General features: G+C 36.5%; 4 protein-coding genes across 4 annotated transcripts in view; all 4 read left to right on the forward strand.

Annotated features, from left to right (window-relative positions):
- LOC108007473 (uncharacterized) overlaps nucleotides 1-21,727 on the forward strand; it is a 77,321-nt gene that overhangs the window by 35,765 nt on the left and 19,829 nt on the right. The gene's annotated exons all lie outside the window — the stretch shown is intronic.
- LOC108007497 (uncharacterized) lies at nucleotides 13,322-13,973 on the forward strand. The gene is made up of 3 exons (XM_017071180.4): nucleotides 13,322-13,381; nucleotides 13,438-13,755; nucleotides 13,818-13,973. The coding sequence occupies exons 1-3, from the start codon at nucleotides 13,322-13,324 to the stop codon at nucleotides 13,971-13,973; spliced, it is 534 nt and encodes a 177-aa protein (XP_016926669.4).
- On the forward strand, nucleotides 15,364-17,251 carry LOC139353142 (uncharacterized). Its single transcript, XM_070996510.1, has 5 exons — nucleotides 15,364-15,375; nucleotides 15,477-15,794; nucleotides 15,857-15,982; nucleotides 16,713-17,030; nucleotides 17,093-17,251. Exons 1-5 carry the CDS (start codon nucleotides 15,364-15,366, stop codon nucleotides 17,249-17,251), a joined length of 933 nt encoding a protein of 310 aa, XP_070852611.1.
- LOC108007479 (uncharacterized) lies at nucleotides 17,831-18,492 on the forward strand. Its single transcript, XM_036814502.3, has 3 exons — nucleotides 17,831-17,896; nucleotides 17,955-18,272; nucleotides 18,334-18,492. Exons 1-3 carry the CDS (start codon nucleotides 17,831-17,833, stop codon nucleotides 18,490-18,492), a joined length of 543 nt encoding a protein of 180 aa, XP_036670397.3.

Consider the following 21,727-nt stretch of genomic DNA (forward strand, 5'->3'; position numbering starts at 1 on the left):
ACTTTGTAAGTAAAAACGGACAGGATCCGTTATATTTTGTTTTATATTATTGATGATAAAAAGTTTCCAGGCTAAAGTGTATTTGTGTATTGAAAGTGTATTAATTTTTTTGTTGTACAGATATTATTTTTAACACTTTTTATTATAAGAAGTCCCAAAAAATCCCCTATTTTGGTAGTTCAAATGGTATAATACCACTGTATTATATTTCGTAAATTTCATTTTTCCAACTCGACTTGCTGAGAGAGGATGAAAATCGTCGCCGGCCTGTCAACTTTCCAGGGGCTGGGGCAAAAGGGGGTGTTGTGGGCAGGAGTTTGGGTCCGACTGGACTCGTTCGTTTTTCAAGGTTAAGCACACACACACACACACAGACCGACCAACCAATACCCATACAGTAGCGCCAAGTGGCAGACGGCGAGCCAGACGAAATCGGAAAGGGGGAGTTTTGGGGTGGTGTGGTTTTGGGGTGTTGGGGGTGGTGCCTCGTTGAGTGGGAGCGCATTTCAGCTTACGCTTCACTTAATTTTCGGGCTATAAATGTGCGACTTTATGTGTGTCTGTGTGTCTGCGTCTATGGCCCGATGTCTGTGTTTGTGCGTTTTGCAGGCTCGAGGGTGCAATATTTTCGACTCTGGATGAGGATGAATGACGCGCCAAAGTTTCGCAACGCCTTCTGGCTTTGTTTGCACTCGCTCGTGTCCTCCTCGGGATTTCTCCTCTTTTTTTTTTGATTTTTTTATTTTTGGCTTTTTTTGGAGTGGTTTGCGGCATTTTAGATTGTCGCCGCCGTCTCCTCAAATTATTTTTATTTTTCAACGTGTTCTTGCGTTTGCCCGCTAAAGTGCGACTTATATGTGATAATGTGATATACTAGGTGAGTTCTTGAGAGTTAGGTGCAAAGTTAGAGTGAGAGGGGCAAATAGTTTAAGAAAAGTTTTAGTTTACTTGCAAAGTTCTAAGTTGTGTGAAATTGATTGATTAAAGTAGTTAAAATAGTTTATATAGTCGAAAAGGAGGGGGGATTCCATTTAAAAAATGCGTTTAGCTGAAATGGGTTACTTTATATTCTCTTTTATAATAGTATTTCTCTTAAATTAAATTGTATCTTCAAAGAATTCTTGTTTTATAATTTAAAACTTAGGAAATACATCAATATTAAGATTTTTATTAAGTAAGGTAAGAACATAGATATCAAGAAGTTAAGATACCTAATTATTTAAATGCTATAAATCAAACTGAAATAGCTGTTTAATAAACCAAGGCTATTTCTTTCAAAATAATGCAATAAAAAGCTATCCTCGAGATGGTAAAAATATGTAAAGTAAGGATAAACGTGGCTTGTCAATTCCCAGACCCATAACGAAAAGTTATGCACTCTCTTGACAGTTTTTAAAGCAATTTTAAAACCGAAAAGACATCTTAAAATTATGGCTCTTAAATTCCCCTTTTCGGTGTGGATCCCACTGTAGTTGAGGCCTCAAGTGCCGCCCGGCCAGCAGCAGCAGCAACAGCAAAAACAATAACAACAATGCAAAATCGGCAATAATAGACGCCGGTGCAGACATCGTCAGACTTTCGTCGCTGCCGTCGGCAGTCAAAGTCATAAACTTTATTTTCTGTTGCCTGCACAAAGGCGCAGCGCACGTAGCAATGTGCGAGAGCGAGATGGCACTCAATGCACATGCGACGAGTGTCTCTCATGCTGGATACACTGCAAATAAAAATACTTTTTTTTAAATTTATTACAGCCTTTTGAGTGGGGTATAAAGAGATTCCAATGTTTCCTAGTTCGGATGAAAATATTACTTTTTGTTTATTTATAGCCATATTACACCTACTTTAATATCAACTTACAAACTGTTTTGTTTTTAAAAGTCTTAGGAACTTTAAGGATATATGCTTATACGTTTTAATAATACTCTTAAGCTGTTTACTATTTTAATCTGTGTTGCTATGTCTTTTAAAAATTAAATGTACTCCTTTTGGAAAAGTTATGACAGTGTCATAGGGCTATAAATATTTAATACATTATAAATAAATATATATATAAATATAATTTAATTATAGGTTATTAAAAAAACTATCAAAAGGGCAACTAATCTTATCATATTTTAATTATTATCATTTCCAATTCTATCATTCTCGAGGTTTAGTATATTTTAATACTTTATATGGTATATTACATGGTATGTTATATGGTATATTACTTACTAATGATAGTAATGAATAATACTGAAAATACTGAATTTTCTTTTGCTAATATGCTAGAAATGTGGGTAATTTTTTCCAGTGAGTCCCTTGTCCTACTCCTGTCGTACCTCCTGGACCCCCAACCCTTTACCCCTCTCCCCCCTGCCGGTGTGTGGGCGGTGGAAACATTTCATGCGTTTTGTAGTCTCAATTCGCTTGCAGTTCGACAGCAGCCGCCAGACATTTTGGGATTGGGTAAGAGCAGCGACAATGCCCGGGGAATGGGGACTCTGTCTGGCTTTTGAGGCCCTGTCTGGTCTGTTTTCTGTTTTACTTTCCTTTTGTGCTTGTTGCTGCTCGGCATTATTGTGTATAATCAGCAGCTCTGATTGTGCTCCAGAATCGGAGGCAGACAGAAAGTTGCTACCCCCTTTCCAACACCCTTGCCGCCAGCCAGATATCTCCCCTAATTAGCTGGCCATTAAACATATGGCCAACGTATTTATCTAGCGGGCAACAGGTCCAGCAATTGAAATTCAATTCAAGTGCCGCATTCTCATTCACATGCGAGACAGTCCAACCCCCTTTCGCAGATAGGGTAGTTAATATCGTGATTAATTTGCTGCGGCCCGACGACCTTCAACCTGCCCGCCAGACACATTTTCCAAATCAAATTTAAAAAAAAAAAAGAAGAGAAAATAGTACAGAAAAAAAGAGGTACAACAGGCGAGAAAAAATACCAAAGTGAATTCCACCTTGGGCCCAGACAGTTAGCAACCCCCTCAAAGGCTGGACCAAGCATTAAACCCATCCGAAAACCGTAAACCCCACCCATTTGCGTCTGCCTGTCTGTCTGGGTTTTGGCATTGAAAAGTTTCCCTAATTTTTTTTGGCTGCCTTTTATTTTTGTTTTGGTTTGTGGTTTGTGTGTAGCGTGTAAAGCTAAATAACTAGAAATGGGTTGATATTATGCTTATAATTTGTATTTTGAAATAGAGCAGATCTTAAAAATACATATTACAATGCAATATATTGACAGATTAGTATTGTTCTTGATGTACCTTTATTTTTAAACATTTTCTTGTTGCTAAAAGGAAACAATCAATAATAATTTTAATCAAACGCTTTGAAAGAACATTAAGAACATAATTCTCAGCAATGCATTTCGATGGTCTGGCTTATGTCAGACTTTTTTACTGGCCTATTCTTAACTGGAATGAAATGTGGCCCGAACCCTTTAAAAAAAACCCAAAGAGGAAGCAGGCCAAAGGAGCAAAAAATGGAAAAACAGACAAACGGAAGCCAAGGAGTCTTGGACATGTGAATGTGATTACATTGAAATTTATGTGCATTTGTAACATGGCAACGTGCAACATGTGGAGCGCTTGAAAACTCTTTTTTTCGCGTTTCGATTGCAGGATGTTTGTCTGCGATTCTTTTGGTGGAGCGCCTTTCAATATCCTGTTGCCTGGGCAATATAAATCTTCAGCTCACACACTCTCAAATGCCAGACCCTATCAACTGGAAGATGCAAGATGCTAATTATAAGCTAGCTGCCCCAAAATCAACTTCATCATCGGCTACTGGGCATGCGCGGCGTTCTCGAAAGACAGAATAAAAGACAGCAAAGGTAAAAACAGGTTATTTTGTGGCATTTAATTCACAACTCTTAATCGCCGGCCAATTAGAATAACAACTACCTTCTCTGGGAAATTTATTAACCATAATGGAATGTCTCTCGAACGTTTATCAATTGATTGCTGGCGAATGCAATTACACGATCCAAACTGGAAATCCCCTCCTGCCTTCAGCCCTTTGACTTTCAATTCAATGTATGCCTCTGTCTTTTTCATTTTTTTTACTTTTTGCATGTCTGGCCGATTCTTTTCGACCCTCCCTCCCTCTACACTGCAACAAAAATAGGCGTCTAAAATAGGGGAATGGGGTTAACTAAGAAAGAGACCGAAAACCGAGTTGTAGCCGCCTTTTCAATTTTGTGGCACGCTAAAAAAGATTTTTTGCACCAAATCAACTTCAAACAAACGACCACAAAAGGTACAAGTACAAAAAATAATTGAAAAATTGTTTTCTGGATTTCATTTTATTCGATTTCAGAATGCCCTTCTATAAAGATTCTACAAAACGTACTCAAATTTAAAGCAAGATATTCATGTATTTCAATATATTATAAACACATTTATTCGGAAAATAATATTTTAAAATATATTTAGGTACTTTTTTGAAGAAATAATTCAACCAAATATGTACCTAAAATAATAATAAAGAAACATTTACCAAACATATTGCTAATACATATATTTTAATAAATGTCTTTTAAATTACGTAGTCGAAGGCTTACTTATTAGTTTTAGGTACGTTTTCTGTAGTTATCATAAACTAAAAGTAGGTACCAAAAGGTACCTTTAAAAAATTCAGAACTTAAAGCCTACTTTTAGGTAAGCATGGGGGTTTTGAAAACTATATAAAAATTAATAAAATAAATAAATAAATAATATTTATAATAAAATCTAAAAAATCGAACTCAAAAATATTTTGTATTTCAGACTAACCTAGGATTTTATAATAATTTTTTTAAATAAAACATTTTATATCTGGTCATGCAACAAATTGTGGTACTTAACCTCCTGTGAAGTGTTTTAAAAAATATCAAAAAATTGTATTGAAACCCTTTTAAGGTTGAAAGTGTAGTGAAGCCTATCCAAAAGGTCCTTCAGAGCGGCAACAACAAATTGCGCTCGGCAGACAACAAGGAAAATGCAGACGGCAACAACAACAGGCGAACGCAAATATCGGCAAGCGACGCTGATGACGACAGCGAGGCACAAACACAGGCACAAACGCAAGCAAATACAAACACAAACACAAACAACCACCGACTGAAGCAGCAGACTTTATGGTTTGCTGACATTGTTGTTGTTGCTGCGCTCGCCTTGTTTTTGTTGCTGTCGGTCTGCAGATGAGGAATACTTTTCAAGGTCACGCATAGAATTTCGGTATTTTGTTTCATGCGTCTGCTGCACACACAGACACACACAAACAACACGAGTGCAGAGCGAGCGAGAGAGAACGAGGCCAGACTGCGACTATCCCTATCCCTTTTTGGCCTAAGCAGAGAGCTTTTTGCACACCCTGTAATTAAAAAGTTAAAGGGTATTCCTGGTTTAATCAAAGGATTCCTCAAAACATTCAATTTGATTATATTTAAAAATAAATCAAAAGCTAATGTAAAGATTAATTTATAATAATTTAACCAAAATTAAATATATATACTTTTTAGGGATAGTTCTCGCATTAAAAGTATTGAGGTATTTGAAAGATACCACCAATCTTTCTCAAGTGTTTATTTTTATTACACGATATTAATATTTTAGAATAATCTATTACAAATTTCCAAATATTTTTTTAATGATATGAAACAAATCTTCTACTTACGAAAAAATATACGAACTACCTTTCACTGGAGAAGTGTTTTTATTGGTTTTATCTTCATTGTTTAAAGATGGGAGCTAGATATCTTAACACTTTCGTTTAAACGTACAAGCTTTAAATAACAAGATACTTTCTTCCTTCTAACATTTTTAATTTTGGTTAGACAACACAGATAACAATGAGCAAAGGTTATCTGAAAAGTTAATTAATTGTAAGGCACAACTATGTCAATATTATGTCAGTTTTATAAGAAGTGGACTACCCAGATAGGAAAGAACGTATATTCACTATTTTATATTGATAAGTAATGGGTGATTCTCTTTTTAGTAAATAAAGTAATCAATATTGAATAAAATAGGGTATCCTTGGGTTCGACTTTCGATATGTATCCTCCGAAAATGTCCATGCATTTTGTGTGTTATATGTTGCATCGATGAGAGCGTAAAGAGAGCCTCTGAGTTTGGGCCGAGCATTTGAATCACTTTGAGGCGTCTGGTGTCTGTGTCTCGCTGTCTGTACCCGTGTCTGTGTCTGACATTGAGCCACTTTGCGACCCGTCGCCTGTCTCCTGTCTCCTGTCTCCAGTCTCCTGTCTGCAGTCCCCGATTCTCCCCTTTTCCCACGGATTCTCCCCATATCGCCAGTCTCCTCCGTCTGGCGGAGAAGCTGTAATCGTGGGCACACAGAAAAAATATATATTCCCATTGGGTCTGGAATAATAAGATTCATATTTCATGTCTAACTTTGTATGAGTCTCGGCATAAGTTTATTATTAGATGATTTAAACTTTGAAGGCCTTAAATATTCTGAAATGGTATTTTCTAGGAATGTAAGTTACTTACATTATTAGATTGGGAAAAGTATAAGATAATCATTTCTCAGAAAAAATGCCATTTAATGTATTCGGTTTTTGGTCTATTAAAACATTGGTTTGTCAGTTCCTTTAAAGTAATTAATATAATATAATACTAAGTTTACACTTAAAAGGACATTTTAAAAAATTGATTTATTTAGCTATTTTAATTTTTACTTATCTCGAAAAGGATGTACAATTTTTCCTGTGCAGGCTAAAGTCGTTATGGGAAAGGGAATTTCGGGGGTTTGTTGGATTCCAACCGAAAAAATTGCCTTAATAGCGCATTTTCGTTGATTTTTTTGGCACTTGTTCTTGTTGCTGGCTGTAGTTGTCCTTGAAGTCGCTCACGTTGCGACTGTCTTTCAATCGCCCTTCCCTTGCAGTCTGCCCTGTATCTCTGTCTCCCTCTGCATCTCGCTCTCGGCATCTGCCTGTCCTTGTCGCCTGGTAGGGATTCGAGTTGACTTTAAGGACTTCGTCGACGCTTGGCTTGTCCTTTATTTCTTTTAATGAGACACTTGTGTATCCTTTGCACAGGAGGTACATACAAGTGTCCTTTTCTTAAGCTTTGTTCGACTTTTTCTCAGGTTATTTTGTCGTCTTCTTTCGCTTCCCGTCCTTAATACACTGCGAGAAAACAGAATGCAAAGTTGTTCTACAAGTACACATTTCTTATCTCATAAAAGTCAAACTATTCCTATCATCTATGTTTATTATCAGTACCTCGATAAAATAAATCTTCCAGTCACAACTGGTACTTTTGCTGACCTTTAAAAGATCATATTGAAGAAGAATTACATATATATTCCAAGTAACGAGTTGGATTTGATTGTATTATAATATATCTTCCTTAGTAGATATTATTTGTTTTTAAATACATTATTCATGTGATAAAAACATATCATTATGCTGTTTCATTAGTCGGCTTTCTCGCTGTGTACCTTTTTCGTGACTTTTTTTGGCCTGGCATTTAATAGGATAATAAGCAAATAGGCTTATGTAAGGCATGGAAAAAAGGACACACATACCCAGCGAGGAGCCGTTGACAATGACGTTACTCTGGAGCGTTAAGGGCAGTGAAAAAAGAAACCCAACAGTCAACAGTTCATCTGGGAGTTGGGGGTGGACGTCGAGGAGGATAGGTAAGTGAGGTGAGTCTCTGCCCTCTGGACTGTGTGGCCTCGCCTGCACTTATCGTAATTTTATGCACAGACCGCAGACGTCTGATCTGCCCCTGCCCCTGCCCCTTCTACCCTTCCACACCTCTGCATCCCCACGCCCCTGGCCACAGTGAGCTCACCTCTCAAGCGACCCCTGGTCCGCCAGCCAATTGCTCCGACTGCATTTTTTTGCACTGCCCCCTTTGGACTCTGAGATTGTCTCGTCAAAAATTGATAGGCTGCTTGCAGATGTGCCCCGATGTTTGTCGCACAGTGGGATGGGATTAAAAATAAAAGGAAGTTTTACAAAAAATTGTTTAACCAAATTATTTAAAATGACTCCGAGAGTAGGTAAAAAAAATTAAATTCGCTTCAATAAAATACCAAGGTAATAAGTAGCTAAGATTAAAAATTGATAAAATAATGGTAATATTATAAATGCTTAAAACAAATACAAACCTTATGATAGAAGTATCTGAATAATATTTATTGAAATATATTTTTCAATAAAAATTAAGGTAGTTTACAAAAATAGTATAACCCTCTACAACCCCTATGATTAAATGGTTTTATTTATGATCTGAAAAAAGAAAATCCTTATTAATAAACGATTTCAAAATTTTAAAAATCAATTTCAAAGAGTTTGTCTCACATTTTTCAACCCATTCCTCACCAGTGTGCATAATTTTTTTACATTGGCTGAGAGGATGGAACGACAACAAATACGTTGAAAAAGCGCGCTGAAAACAAGCTGCAAGTCCCCAATTCCAGTGCCCAGCAACAGCAACAGCAACAGTCCCCTTTCCAGGTCCCGATCCCAATCCCAATCCCTATCCCAGGTCCAAGTCCAAGTCCAGCTGCAAGACCAAGACGGCGTCGTCGCGAGTCCAGCAGACGACTGACTGTAATTATGGCCATGTCAAATATGGTCGACGTTGACGCAGCAGCAACAGCAACAGCAACATGAGGCACATCAGCAGCAGCAATGAACGTTGCATCAGCAACTTCAGCAACATCAGCCGAGATGCAAGTGGATTTCGACTAAAAGCTGCGTCTTGAAGGATGCTCACTTGAGGGAGCAGCAAACGGCGGGCAGCAGTTGATTGATGTGGTCTGGCTGCCGGGGAATAGTCCATGGTCTTTGGGTTGGGCTGGGTATGGGGATTGGTTTGGGGATTGGTCTTGGGATTGGGCCTGAGTCTGGGCCTGAGCTAAGTTAAAGCAGCGATCTTTTCGTGTCGGATCTGCTGTGGGTAAGAGTCCGAGCCTCAGTCTGAGTCTCAATCTGAATCGAGGTCTTCGTTCCTGCCCCATATGGAGCACATGTTGCTGGGGCCTTTGGTTTTTCTCTACCCTTTGCACACAAAAAAGATATGGGTATATTCTCTTAAAATATTACATCTTTTGGGATATAAGTACTGGAAAAATAACATAATATTATAAAAAGATCTATCTAGATATTGGGAAAGCTTACAAGAACCACTGAAAAAATTGGAAACGTTAAGATGATGTTTATTATTATCTTTATCAAGTTTAAAATTTATTTTGTTAACCAATGTTTGGGATTCCTTAAGTTTAATTCAAATACAATATATTAAATGGTTGTAGCTGCAGAAAAAATTGAAGATTTATTAATAATAATATGTTATAAAGTATTTTAAAAGAGAAGGAAGGACATTTTTTTTTATTTTTTAATGAATGCTTGATGGTTAAATATTGATTAATGTTTCGGATATTCTATGAATAATCAATATAGTACATAAGAATTACATGCAATGGTGTAGTTATGTTATATTTATCTAAGTTCTTAGTTGACAGTTCTTATAAATTGCATGGTGTGTTAGTAACTCAAGAGCGGGTGTCTTGGGTATCTTGTAGTCTTAAAAGTCATCCTTAAGGCCTTATTTTTTCCCTTCATTATGGTTTTCTTGTGTGTTTGATTGGACATTGCCTTGATTAAATCACTTTTCAGTCACTGACAGTTAATCAAGGCGTAGGGATAGGGCCAAATGAAGCTGGAAGCGAGCAAAAAAAGGGAAAAAACGCATTTTCAAGGTGCACCATGGGGTGTTCGGTCGTGACTCGTCCTCTCTCCATCCCGCCAGCCTGCTCCGTCTCTCTTTGGCCCCGTTCAGCCGGCCATACCGCTCACTCTCACTGGTTGTCCGGACAACCGACAACCGTCAACGGACAGCGGACAACGGACAACGGACAACCGACGACCGAGGCGACGCCGCCATGCAACTTCCGCCTGCTCCAATTGTTTGCGCATACAAAGAAGCGTCGTCGTCGTCGCATCGCTGCAACTGCGTGAGTGTGTGTGTGTGTGTGTTTGCTGCATGTGTGTGTATGTAGGATATAATCCAAACAAACATATTGTTTTGTCTGCCACGGTCTGCAGTTCTACCCCCGCAGCAGCCCCTCTTGTCCCGCTGACAAGTCGCCCTTCTCCGCACTCCGCTTAAAAAAAAACCCTTCGCGACCCCGTCTGTTGTCGTCAGCGACAACCCTGCCCCCTTGCAACCCCCCTTGGATTTTTTCCTGCAACCCCCACCCCCCTCACACCGCCCCTGTCTGTGTGTCGATTGTATTGGGCTGCAACAAAGCGTCGTCGTCGTCGTCGTCGTCGCCGTCTGAAGTGCATCGCCAGGAGAGGTAAGAGCAGCGGCAGCAGCAGCAGCAACAACAGGAGCAACAGCAACTACAACAGCAACAGCAACCAGCAACATCAACAGCAGCAGCAGCAACACCAACCGAAGCAACAGCAAAGCTCAGCATGCAATTTTTTTGTAGTCGCTGCAATGCACTTGGGTTTTTTCGTTTTCATTTTTTCATTTTTCGTTTTTATTTCGTTCACCCTTTAAACATTTTTTTTTTTTATTTCCTGCCCAGACAGTGGGCAATTTTTGTGTCCAGAAAAGATCGGAATTATGGGCATATTGACTGGAGGCCAATGCCTTTTTGCTGCATTGTGGCGTCACTTCAGTCGGCTTAGTGTCACAGCAAATGGCGACTAACTAGGCGATTTGAAGAGGCTTATAAAGTTATGTTTTTAACGAATCACAAAAAATATATATTATAGGAGTTCCATAATGCGTGGATTTTTTCAAAGAGTTCGGCAACAGTATTAACAATTTTATTTGAAGTTGAAACGGTTTTTGGAACAGTTTAAACATTGTTTCAAAGAATAATGCTAGTTGAAGATCCTTGTTTTTAAATGACAAGGCCATATTTTGTAACCTTCTTTTAAATTTTGTTTTTCCCGTTTTTCAAAGTTATACTGCATTTGCTAAAGCGACTTCAACAGAATCTTTTTACCGAACCCATACCCTTCCGTTTCAAATTGAACTCACTCTATTATAACTATCCCGTCATGAACTCTTTTTTTTTGTTCCATAAACTTTTTCTGTTTAGTGAGACCAGTGCTGCAAGTCATGTGACTTTTTAAAAAATGTTCTATTCTGTTCAACAGCATTAATTATTCCCTTTCTATGTATTACTTTCACCCAAGCTTTGCATGTCTCATTTGTCCTGGCAAATCTGTTCCTTCGCTCCGTCGGCCTCAACGTGTTCTTCTTCATTAAACTTTGCAACAAAAGCACTTTTGTGTCAGTCAGTCCAGCCAGCCGTCTACTAGGGCCACCGGAGCTATACAGCTAGAGCTATTCTCCAGCTCCAGAACCGCTCCATTTTGAAGTTGTCTGCGTCTCAGACACCGGCGACAACAACACAGCGGCAACATCGGCGACAGCAACAACGTGGTGCAGCCTTTTAGTTTAAGTTGTAGTCGTCTGGCCCCGTCCAGAAATGCACTGCGGAAAAAGAGTACAGCTTGTTGAAATATTTAAAAAAAATGTTTAAGTTAGGATGTTATATAAATATTATTATTATAGGTTGATTGAGTTATAAATTGTTCAGTTCAGTTCAGGCCATGAAAAAAAAATTGATTAAACTTCATCGTAGACTTTTCAAATGTATTCTTGTAACTATTTAATAATATTACCTTACCTATCTTTAGGTAAAAAAGTTTATTGATTTAAGATCTCAATAAGGAAAAATTAGTAAAATTGTTTTTTTTAAATATCTACAAATGTGTTAAAAAAAATTCTTATAAATTTAACCTACTTGTTTTGTAGCATATATACCTGTTCTGTTTAAGCTTTTTAAAAGTGAAACGCGGTTCATCTCTATTTTGACAATTTCTGACTATGTTTGAAATCGTTGTGGATTTTAAAATCTGGCGATCTTTAACTGAAGGTACATTTTTTTATAAAAATTATAATTAGTATAATATTAGTATAGATTACGTTTCAATAAAAGATCTCTTTAAAAAGTTAAGACAATTATTTTATATATGATTTTGATCTTATTTTTGTCAGTGCAAAATGCTAAATCGGAGACTGGTAAATGGGAGTCTGGGTCTCTAACTGCGGCTTAAGTAGGTTGGCTGGCTAACCACCCTGTGTTCGGCCCTCAACCACCCACCGAACCGCCCAACCACCCACTGAGCCACCGAACCACCGTGCCACCCGCAACGCCCCCTTTTTGCGCCCTCTGATGTGGCCTCTTCTCTCGCCTTCAGTGCCTTCTGCTTTGTTATTCATATTATCCGGCAAATATTTGTCGTTGTCATACGAAAAATGTCTACAAAACGAACGAAAAAACACACACGCCGGTCGAGACAAGAAAAAGGGTTGCTTTGGCATCGACTACCCTACTCAGGCGCATCCTCATCCCGTCATCCCCACTCTAAACCCATCCCCAATCTCATCCTGAGACAGAGTCGGCTGAGATTCAGATCCACTGCCAGACAGCCGCTGTTCGTGCCCCTCGATCCGCACTAATGGCCGCAATTGTGGGCTGCCTCATCGCAGCGGCTTCATCCCGACCCAAATTGTCTGCAACAATTGCATGTGGATGTGCACTGATTCACCCCTCCTGATAATATCTTAATAGATTCTTTTGCGCCCCTGCCCGGGGGTTCATTTGAATTTGAATTCAGTGCGATTCAGTCTGTCAGTCATTCCATCAATGTCTCTGCGGCTTCCAAAAGGTGTTGTCCAGGGGCCTTTGGCTGGGCTGACTTCTTAGCGTTCGCGTTCGCTTTCTCGTTCCCATCTTCTTTTTGAGGCTCAGGATCTTTCATCTCCTTGTGCAATTTGTATAATGAGCATTTGGCACACAACTCCTTTGACTTTCAGCACCTTATTGTGTCCAGCCATCTGGATTTTATTATAGAAATGAAGGCTCTTCTTTTGGCATCCTCCTCTTGGGTTATTAATTTGATACAGACTTTTTGGAATCACTGAACTGTCTTATATTCATTTTAGATTTTTTAAAAAAAACTTTAAGTGTAGAGAATAAATATAAAAAAGCTCCAACTTCTGTAAAATAACTTTGTCTATTGATTTTAGTTTGGCCTTTATACCATAAACGGTTGCTAATTAATTTCCCATTTGAATTATCTTCATAAATACCTGTGATTAACCAAATATATGTCAAGCCAATAGTTTTGTAAAAAAACTATAGTTATTAAAAAATAATTTAAAAATAAATTATGTAAAACTCATTACATTACAATTAAATGTAATTTTGACTTATAAACTCGAAAGGTTACATATGGGAAATTAGTTTACCATAATACGTTGAAGTCAAAAAAGTAATGCGGAACACTTTAAAAGTAGTTGGTATCCTTACCATTTTTTTAACATGGAGATTAAGTGTAAGTCTAATAAATATAAAATTGTTCTGGTAAATCAAGTATCAACTAATTTACAGGACTCTGTCACCTATAAACTTACAAATGTAAAATGCGAAAGCCACAATAAATCCTGGGTCACGATTAATGAGTGCCGCTTAAAGGCGATCAATAGGAATAAAACCGTTTTTAATTTCAATGCAACTTTTCATCACCCAACTAACGATATTTTAATGGACTATCAATTTTTAAAGAGGGAAAACGGATATAAACCATGGTTGTATAGAAAAAAGATTAATGGTTGCCGTTTTTTAAAAAGACCCTATGATGCCTTGTCCATATTGATATACCGTACATATAAGGATGTTTCAAACATAAATCACACTTGCCCACTTTATGTAAGTATTCAAGTATTTTAAACACTATAATCTTCTTAATTTCTTTGATTTATTGATTAAAGGGGGATATTTTGATAAGAGGAATGCATCTCACAACTGAACTAAATTCCCTTCCGTATCCCACCGGCGATTATATGCTGCAAGTAAATTGGTTGTTCTATCGGAAAATTCAGTTCGTAACTAATGTTAGTTACCAATTTGTTGAAAATTTATTATAATAACAACTTTGATTTTAGTATGGTTGATTTTTTTTTTATAATTTTTGTTAATTTTATCAGCACAAAAAGTATATTAAAAATATTTAATTATTGACACGAGGACTTAATCGACTATGCCATTGAATTAATACTATAAATATCGTTCTTATACTGAACACCATTTAATGGGCATTCACGATTAAAACTGCATGGTCTATCTCTAAAAATCATGCGGAACAATACAATAGTGGTCACTTTTCTAATACTTTTATTTACTAGTGATAGAAGTGTAAGTACTTGATATTTATCGATTAAGGATGAAGAGAGTAGAGTGAATAATATTTATTTTCAAGGACTCCATCATCTTTAGAATGACCAATGCGCAGTGCATAAGTCATAATAAATCGTGGGTTCGGATTAATATGTGTCGCTTGAAGGCGATAAGTCGCAACAAAGTGGTCTTCAATTTTAACGCAACCTTATTCCACCCGACCCCCGACATTAGAGTGAGGTATCGATATTTCAAAAGGGAGAGTGGCTATAAACCCTGGCTGATCAATTTAGAGATCGATAGCTGCCAATTCCTAAGACAACCCTATAACTTCGTTGGTGTTATGATCTATAACTTTTTTAGAAACTTCACCAACGCCAATCACACTTGCCCGATGTCTGTAAGTTGTAATCAAATCGAATAACACTATCCGTACAGTTTTGATACTTTAAAGGGTGATCTCATCGTTAAGAATATGTATCTGACCATTGAACCGTTCAAGGGGCTTCCTTGGCCCACCGGTGACTATTTATTCGCTACGTCTTGGAAGTTCTTCAGGCAGCCTCAGTTCGACGTAAACATAAGCTTTCAATTCATTGAGGATTCATTTTAAATCAAAGTATTCGTACGAGATATATTGATAAATGCTTTTATGTTGATTTTATTATCATTGAAAAGTTAAAAAACTCAAGTGATGAAAAAAATGAAAGAAGAGTAAGGTTGTAATCTACAAAACTTTTAAGTTCGGAAGATAGTTTTTTATACGAGTATGCCTTCTATTGTATCAGAATGGAATCACTATATCTGTCTGTTACTAAATATTTAGTTTACTATAATAAACTTGGGCTTAGTAAAATAATAAATAAATCGAAATGACGTAAAGGAATCAATTATAATTATTACTTCTAGATAACAAAAAATTATTTGTTTTATTTTTTTTTTTGAAAATAACGTTTGACATTCGAATTCGACCTTTTTAAACATTTACCTTTAAATGCCTTATTATTTTAAAATTGGGAACAATATCAATTACAATTTATTTTAAATGTACACATGCGTTAAACGACTATCCCAATTAATTTTAAATCATATATATTTTGAATTCGAAGATCACTTGCGCTTATTTAATGTTAGAACATTATGAGGAACTGTGTAAGATTGGCTTTTCTAGCATTTTTATTCACTTTTCATACAAGTGTGAGTTTTTAAATATTCCGATAACGGAGGCAAAGTAATTGATTTCTAATTTCTAGGAATGTGTCATCTTTAAACTGACCAATGTGGTGTGCGGCAGTTACAATACATCTTGGGTACTGATCAATCAGTGTCGATTGAAGGCAATAAGCCGCCAAAAAATAGTTTTAAACTTCAATGCAACCTTTGTCCATCCGACAAACGATATCGTGGTAAAATATCAGCTCTTTAAAAGGAACAATGGCTATAAGCCGTGGATCATTAATACGAACTTGGATGGTTGTCGCTTCTTAAGGAACCCTTATGATCCCGTCGGCATAATGATTTATAATTTTTACAAGGACTTTTCAAACGTAAATCACACTTGTCCGCTATACGTAAGTTAAAAAAATGGCTGTTACAGTCCTATAAGAATCTTTAATGTTTCTTTTTTCAAAAGGGTGATATTCTTATAAAAAACATGTACCTGGAGACAGTAACTCTGGGACGATTTCCTTTGCCCACCGGCGACTATTTATTGGCAATTACTTGGAAATTCTTCAAAAACCCACAGTTTGCGACTAACGTTAGTTTCCAATATGTTGAGAATCTGATCTGATTCATTATTTTAATTCTATTAACCTTTATACATTATATGGGATACAGTTAATAACTAAGGGTGCCTGGACCGTTAAAGAATGAATTATACAAATTAATATATACCTGTTAAATCGAAAGTTTAAAACTGAAATAAAATAAGTAAACTTAATATTCAGATCTGCAAGCTCTAATGTAGAAAACAACGGAAAAAGAGAAGTCATTTTTAAAAAAACGGATTGATTTTCAGGTATTTCTTCTTCTGGTTTTACACAGTTATTAAATAAGATAGTAATATGTATTAGTAGTAGAAGTTTTAGAATATCGCAGTCTTTAAAACGACTAATGATGTTAGCACTTGAAGGTATACTTTATTATTAGGTAACTTTTCGAAATTCGGACATAGTGTTTTTAGAATCTGACAATTATAATTCGATTGGTTGAAAAAATAGAAATTTAAATGAATTATTAATTAGTTTTATAGCAAAAGTGTTAGTTAAAACTTTGTAAAGGGGCACACATGCGTAAAACGACAATCGCAATTAAGTTAAAATTATATATAAATGTCATTTCAAGTGTAGTTCTGTACATTCAAAGTGGCATCGGCATGCAGAACTTTATAAGAGTGGCTTTCCTAGCGTTTTTTTTAACTCTTCATACCAGTGTGAGTTTTTTAGATATTCCAACCGAAGTGATAGTAATTGGTATTTAATTCTCAGGAATGTGTCATTTTTAAGATGACCAATGTAATGTGCGGTAGCTACAATAAATCTTGGGTGATAATCAATCAGTGCCGCTTGAAGGCGATCGGTCGCCATAAAATAGTGTTCAACTTTAATGCCACCTTTATATATCCGACCACCGATATTTCAGTGAGATATCAGCTCTTTAAAAGAGAGAGTGGCTATAAGCCCTGGCTGGTAAATGTAAACATAGATGCTTGCCAATTCTTGAGGAGACCCTATGATGCCATTGGGGTAATGATTTATAAGTTTTACAGCGAGTTTTCAAACATCAATCATACTTGCCCGATATATGTAAGTTGCACATTTTCCATCTTAAATCCTAAAGTAATCTTTATCCTATTTGTATTCAAAAGGGCAATATTCTTATTAGAAACATGTATCTGAAAACGGAACCACTAAGGAGGCTTCCAATGCCAACAGGCGATTATTTAATGACAATGGTCTGGAAATTCTTTAAGAAACCTCAGTTTGCAACTAACGTTAGTTTCCAGTACGTTGAAGATCTGTTGTAATCCACCATCATTTTTGAGTTGAGAATGTATGTGGTATTATGTCAACTGTACATTTAATTTGTTTCGAATTTATTAGTTGTAAAACTAATTAATACTTAAAATTAAGATAAATAAAAATGAGTATAGGGAAGAATACTCTTTGTTGTCCTTCATTTTCACATTATAATATTCATTAAAGAGGGAAGGAAAAATGCATCAAATTTCACAGTTTGTTGTAATCAGGTAGCTTGCATAACTATCAGATACAATTTATTAATAATTAAATAAAGTATTTTAATAATTATATCATCTAAAATTCTTTATCAAATGAATATGACTAAATGAATTAAACTTCATATTCCACAAATATTGTTTATCAAATATTTGCCATTTAAAACATAATCGCAAACAGCAATTTGTATTTCTCAATATTGATTTGTTCTTAAAATTAAAAAAGCATTACTAAAAACAAGCGTAATTGAAAACTGATTGAAAGGGAAATTAAGAACAGACGATGGATTGAACGATAAAAGCAAAAATATAAATAAAGCATAAACAAATAGTGCTAGAACTCAGTAGTTTTTATTAAGTTTTGAAATCATGAAGTCTAGCCTTAAAATGGTCACTCTTTTGGCCTTATTGTGCATAATAATCTTCAATTCCAGTGTATGCTTTCATTAATATTTCGAATTTATAATCCTATCATTGGAAATTTATTTAACAGAACTCAGTGGTCTTCAAACTCACAAATGTCAATTGCGACAGTTACAATAAAACCTGGATTAGGATTAATCATTGTCGCTTGAAGGCGATTAATCGTCACAAGACTGTGTTCAATTTCAATGCCACCTTTCTCCATCCAACTAGGAATATTATTGTTCACTACCAATTGTTCAAAAGAGAGAGTGGCTATAAGCCTTGGCTCATCAATGTTAGGATCGACGGTTGTAAATATCTGCGTAAGCCCTATGATGCGATTGCAATATTTCTATTTAGTATTTATAAGGACTTTTCCAACATCAATCACACCTGCCCGTTGTATGTAAGTCTGTAGGTTTAAAGTATTAAGGCATTTCATTTGTAACTTCATTTTCTCTTCAAAGGGTGACATTTTCATAAAGGATATGTATTTAAGCACGGATGTTATGCGACTTCCCTTACCTACTGGTGATTATTTATTGGCCATAGACTGGATATTTTATGGAAAGCCTCAGTTTGCCACTAATGTTAGTTTTCAATTCGTTGAAGATCTGGTGAGATAAGAATTTTCCTTTGAAAATTTAAAGGTAAATTTATAAATTTGGTTGGTTAAATGGATTTTGTAAATCGATTTTGGTGGAACAAAGTACAGTATTTAATAAATCTATATGTTATTTATATAATTTTTGATTTTCGTATACTTTTATCGATCATATCCATATCCGTTAAGTGTTGCTTGAGATTGTGGTTCGTCACAAAAGACGGGCAATAACCCGTCATAAGCAGGCTCTTCGTAATAGACCTGTCGCCTCGCCGGCCAACTCCAAAAGCCATCCTCAGCATATGTTAGACATTTATGTCTTGCTTTTCGACACCAGCCAATGGACAACTGAGCCACCACCACACTGAGAAAAAATATGTGAATTTTTGGAAGAGCTAAACATTTATATTGGGTCCATTTGGATTTAAATATATTTAAGTATAAAGTAGTTAGAAACCATTTTTTAAAAAAAATTTGAAATAAAACCATCAATTTAAAATATACGTAAATTATAGTAATAAATTTAGCACCCATGATAACAAATATAAATGTTTACGGCGTACAGCGATCTTGACAACGGTCTTAACTTTCTTTTTATATTAGTTATTTTTTTAAAAATCTCTCAAAAACATAAGAATGTTTAATGGAACTGATGGAAAATACCTGTTTTCAACCGAATTATTATTATTGTTTATGTACAACTCGAATGGATATTAATATTTAAAGAGAATCAAGTCATATATTTTAACTTCCACCTTTAGCTGTGATTTTTTCGCTCAGTGCATGATGCGCCTGCCCACCCCCAGAAAATCCCGACCGCAACCAGCGAACGTCGGCGTTGGCCCTCGGCGACTATTATTACTACATTTACGACCCTGCCGTCTGCTGCGGCTGCTCCCCTTGCCCACTTGCCCCACTCCTCCTGCCTTCCAATCTCCTCCAGCTGGTGCAACATCCCCGCCAGCGGTGTCCATAAAAATGGCATTGTAATGGGTCTTTGGAGGCGTCGCCATCGTTGCCACAGCAGAGTCACTGATTGACACTTTTTATGTTTCAACGGCTGCCGGCAAAAGTTCAATGAGTTATGATTCGAGACCGGGCTCTTTGTATTGGCCATTGTTCCATCTTTAGCCAGTCAATGGAGGGCTTAATGAGCTGGCTGCCTTTGAGAGCAGAGAAAGGCGGCAGGAAATTCATTAGCGCAGTGGAATCTTTGGGGTGCCATTGGCCCGGTGCTTGTGTGTACCTGTTGCATTCGATGATAAATCGATGATAAGTCGATGATAAATCGATAATAAATCTATGATAAATGATCATGACCAAAGCGAAAATCATCTAATAGAGGGAATTTTTTTTTTATAAAATTTTATCTATGTCTAAAATTATTAACACTGCTTGTTATGATTTGTTATACCCAAAAAACCATTGGTAAACGATTCGGTATTAGAGCCTCTTCTCAAATTTAAGAACAAATTGCTCTTATTTAGTAAGTATATTTTATTTAAAAACAAAATTCCTTAGATGTAGATTATTTTTTCTAAATAATAGATTAAACTTCAATTATTAAGATTTATTTTTAGGTTTCTTACAAATTTTATGACAACCATTTTAAGGGATCTGCTAATAGATTTGATCACAACAAGTGATACGATCATTTTTGTTTTCCCCATTTTTCCTGCGTGTGTGTGGTAACGCTTCGATGCATCATCAATTGTGGCAAATTTTGAATGAACTGGGTGAAGAATCGTCTGTTTCGCAATCAGCATCTGTATCAGCAAGTGTATCTGTATCTGTATCTGCATCTGAATCTGAATCTGAACCGATGCCCGACTAGACTCATTGTCTGGCGGCATGTGAGGCGATGCGTTTTTTGTGCGCGATGTGCCAACGCCATTTGCCTCCGCCTTTATTTTTTACTTTTTACTTTACTTTTTTTTCTCGTATTATTATTATTTTTCGCCTCGGCAGGCGGAGTGGCGGTGTCTAAAAATATCAAAAGCAGCACCATCGCATCACATCAAAACATCGCCACATTGCTACATTGGTGCAAGTAAAGTAAGTGCAAACTTGTCTGCGATGTCTTTTGTTGTCTCGCCACAGTCTGCTTATCACAATCACAGCAAGCCAAAAGGCTGAGGAATCAGAATCGGCATCGGCATCGGAATAGGAATAGGTATATGTTTAGGTATAGGAATCTGAATCTGAATCGGTTGGATGTCGCTCTGCCAACGGCAACAATGACTCAAAAGTAGTCTTTTTGCAGCAGCCACAACAATAGCAAGTTAATGACTAACACTCTGGCATGCAGACAATGTATGAGCACTTGTGGGCGATACCCTATATAAAGGCCGAGGAGATCAGGATGCTTCTCTTAGTTTCCTAGAAGTTGGCTAAATTGATAAGCAGCGAGAGTCTGCAGTGACTGCCAGGTGGGAAACCATTGGCAACCAATTAAGGTGCAATTTTTGCAGACAAGCTATCATAAAAAGGGTAAATAATGAGTTGTGCAGTGAGCTACAAGCCATGGAAAAATAATCAGTATCCCGAAAATTATAAAAAGCATTACGTGTTCCAACTATAAAATATTATCAAAAAAATAGTTAAAGAAATCATGTCTCTTTGAGACCTTAACATTTTAAAAACCAAGAGGAAACTTATCACACAATTAAGTTTAATCTTACAGATCAATTAAACAAGATAAACATATTAGTTGTTATTATTATTTTACCACTTTCAGCATTATTCAATGTTTCTAAAAATAAATATTATAATAATAACATTATAACCTTATAAAAAAGGTGGCATTAAAATTATCTTCGTGTAATCCTCAGTGATCTATAAACTCTACAAAGATCTTGAGATGATACTTAATCTCATAACATTGTTCGGTACATTAAGTCTCATATTTTGTGTGGTAAGACTCAAAACGTGCTCAGTTTTGAATAGTTTGAAAAAACCAGTAAATGGCTATTTGACACGAGCACTGTTGAATCGATCGCCTGGGGGATGAGGTAATAGTGTAAAGGGTGACTCTAGTACCCATTACGTATACGACACGTGCACCGCCTCAGCACTGGCTGACAATTAAAAATGCATGCATATGCATCTGTTTTATTTATTTAATTGCCACAATTTATTTATAAATGCAGACAGACAGCTCACAGCCTTGGCACGATCATTCGATCGCATCGAATCCAATCGATCAATCGATCGCCCGGCCAGGTGGCTCAAAGCAGCCGCCAAAAAAAAAAACAGTC

This window comes from Drosophila suzukii, chromosome 3 (assembly GCF_043229965.1).
Source record: "Drosophila suzukii chromosome 3, CBGP_Dsuzu_IsoJpt1.0, whole genome shotgun sequence".
NCBI lineage: Eukaryota > Metazoa > Arthropoda > Insecta > Diptera > Drosophilidae > Drosophila > Drosophila suzukii.